The sequence below is a fragment of the Corvus brachyrhynchos genome, unplaced genomic scaffold, assembly GCF_000691975.1.
Source record: "Corvus brachyrhynchos isolate BGI_N302 unplaced genomic scaffold, ASM69197v1 scaffold1055, whole genome shotgun sequence".
In the NCBI taxonomy this organism is placed as follows: domain Eukaryota; kingdom Metazoa; phylum Chordata; class Aves; order Passeriformes; family Corvidae; genus Corvus; species Corvus brachyrhynchos.
In genome coordinates, this window is record NW_008237930.1 from 27437 (window position 1) to 29795 (window position 2359).

Sequence of the window (2359 nt, forward strand, 5' to 3'; positions counted from 1 at the left end):
TCCCGGTCCTGGTGTCCCTCTCCCATCCCGGTGTCCCCCATCCCGCTGTCCCGGTGTCCCCTCCCGTTCCCGCTGTCCCCTCCCGTTCCCAGTGTCCCCCCTCCTGGTCCCGGTGTCCCGTTCCCGGTGTCCCGTTCCCGTTCCCCGTGTCCTCTCCCTCATCCCGGTGTCCCCCTCCCCCATCCCGGTGTCCCGTTCCCCTTCTCGCTGTCCCGTTCCCGCTGTCCCTTCCCCCATCCCGGTGGCCCCTCCCCCGTTCCCGGTGGCCCCTTCCCTATCCCGGTGTCCCGTTCCCCTTCCCGCTGTCCCGCTGTCCCGTTCCCGGTGTCCCCTCCCCTATCCCGGCGTCCCCTCCCCGGTGCCCCTCTCCCCCATCCCGCTGTCCCGTTCCCGTTCCCGCTGTCCCGTTCCCGTTCCCGCTGTCCCGTTCCCGTTCCCGGTGGCCCCGAGCCCCTCACGGCGCCGTTTTTCCCTTTTTCCAGATGATTTGGGTGAGTGGAACCCGCGGGATTCGGAATTTTCGCCGTTTCCCGGGAAGTTCGGGATCCTGGAACCGCGAGAAGGATTCGGGGAATCCGGGAATCCGGGAACTCGGGAGTCTGGGAATCCGGGAGTTTGGGAGTCCGGGAATTCGGGAATTCGGCCCCGAGCCCCTCACGGCGCCGTTTTTCCCTTTTTCCAGATGATTTGGGTGAGTGGAACCCGCGGGATTCGGAATTTTCGCCGTTTCCCGGGAAGTTCGGGATCCTGGAACCGCGAGAAGGATTCGGGGAATCCGGGAATCCGGGAACTCGGGAGTCTGGGAATCCGGGAGTTTGGGAGTCCGGGAATTCGGGAATTCGGGAGTTCAGGAATCTGGGAATCCGGGAATCCGGGAATTTGGGAACTCAGGAGTCCGGGAATTCGGGAATTCAGGAATTCGGGAGTCAGGGAATTTGGGAATCCGGGAATTTGGGAAATTGGGAATCCAGGAATTTGGGAGTCTGGGAGTTCGGGAATCCGGGAATTCGGGAGTTTGGGAATCCGGGAATTTGGGAATCCGGGAGTCCGGGAATTTGGGAATCCGGGAATTCGGGAATTCAGGAATCCGGGGCCTCATCCCAAAGCGGATCCAGGCGGGAATTGGGGCGGGGGATGGAGCGGGAGGGACGGGGAGATCTGGGATCGCTCCGGGATTTGGGATCTGGGACGGGGATCCCTCCTGGATTTGGGATTTGGGATGGGAATCCCTCTCGGATTTGGGATCTGGGATGGGAATCCCTCCCAGATTTGGGATTGGGGACGGGGATCCCTCCTGGGTTTGGAATTTGGGATCGGGGATGGGAATTCCTCCTGGATTTGGGATTTGGGATCGGGGACGGGGATCCCTCCTGGATTTGGGATCTGGGATGGGAATCCTTCCCGGATTTGGGATTTCAGCTGGAATTCATTCCCAGATTCGGGATCTGGGTTTTAAATCCCTCCCGGATTCAGGATCTGGGCTGGGAATCCATCCCAGGTTTGGGATTTTGGCTGGAATTCATTCCCAGATTTAGGATCTGGGCTGGGAACCCATCCCAGGTTTGGGATTTCGGCTGGAATTCATTCCCGGATTTGGGATCTGGTTTTTAAATCCCTCCTGGATTTGGGATTTCAGCTGGAATTCATTCCCAGATTCGGGATCTGGGCTGGGAATCCCTCCTGGATTTGGGATTTCGGCTGGAATTCACTCCTAGATTCGGGATCTGGGCTGGGAATCCCTCCTGGATTTGGGATTTCGGCTGGAATCCATCCCAGATTTGGAATTTCGGCTGGAATTCATTCCCAGATTTGGGATCCGGGCTGGGAATCCCTCCTGGATTTGGGATTTCGGCTGGAATTCATTCCCAGATTTGGGATCCGGGTTTAAAATCCCTTTTGGATTTGGGATCTGGGCTGGGAATCCCTCCTGGATTTGGGATTTCGGCTGGAATTCATTCCCGGATTTGGGATCTGGTTTTTAAATCCCTCCTGGATTTGGGATTTCAGCTGGAATTCATTCCCAGATTCGGGATCTGGGCTGGGAATCCCTCCTGGATTTGGGATTTCGGCTGGAATTCACTCCTAGATTCGGGATCTGGGTTTTAAATCCCTCCCGGATTCAGGATCTGGGCTGGAATTCATCCCCAGATTTGGGATTTCAGCTGGAATTCATTCCCAGATTCGGGATCTGGGCTGGGAATCCCTCCTGGATTTGGGATTTCGGCTGGAATTCATTCCCAGATTTGGGATCCGGGTTTAAAATCCCTTTTGGATTTGGGATCTGGGCTGGGAATCCCTCCTGGATTTGGGATTTCGGCTGGAATTCATTCTCAGATTTGGGATCTGGGTTTTAAATCCA

At 57.0% G+C, this 2359-nt stretch overlaps 1 protein-coding gene across 1 annotated transcript in view; it reads right to left on the reverse strand.

Moving 5' to 3' along the window:
* The window catches only part of LOC108446508, a gene marked incomplete at its 3' end in the record, with an annotated part of 27534 nt that extends 26435 nt beyond the window's left edge, over nt 1–1099 (reverse strand). The window contains exons 1-3 of the mRNA XM_017733330.1: nt 888–1099; nt 659–799; nt 503–599 (exon numbers count right to left, since the gene is read on the reverse strand). Coding sequence (XP_017588819.1) covers nt 503–599; nt 659–799; nt 888–1099 — 450 coding nt within the window. The remainder of the gene's footprint in view (nt 1–502; nt 600–658; nt 800–887) is intronic.
* Between the last annotated feature and the right edge of the window lie 1260 nt (nt 1100–2359).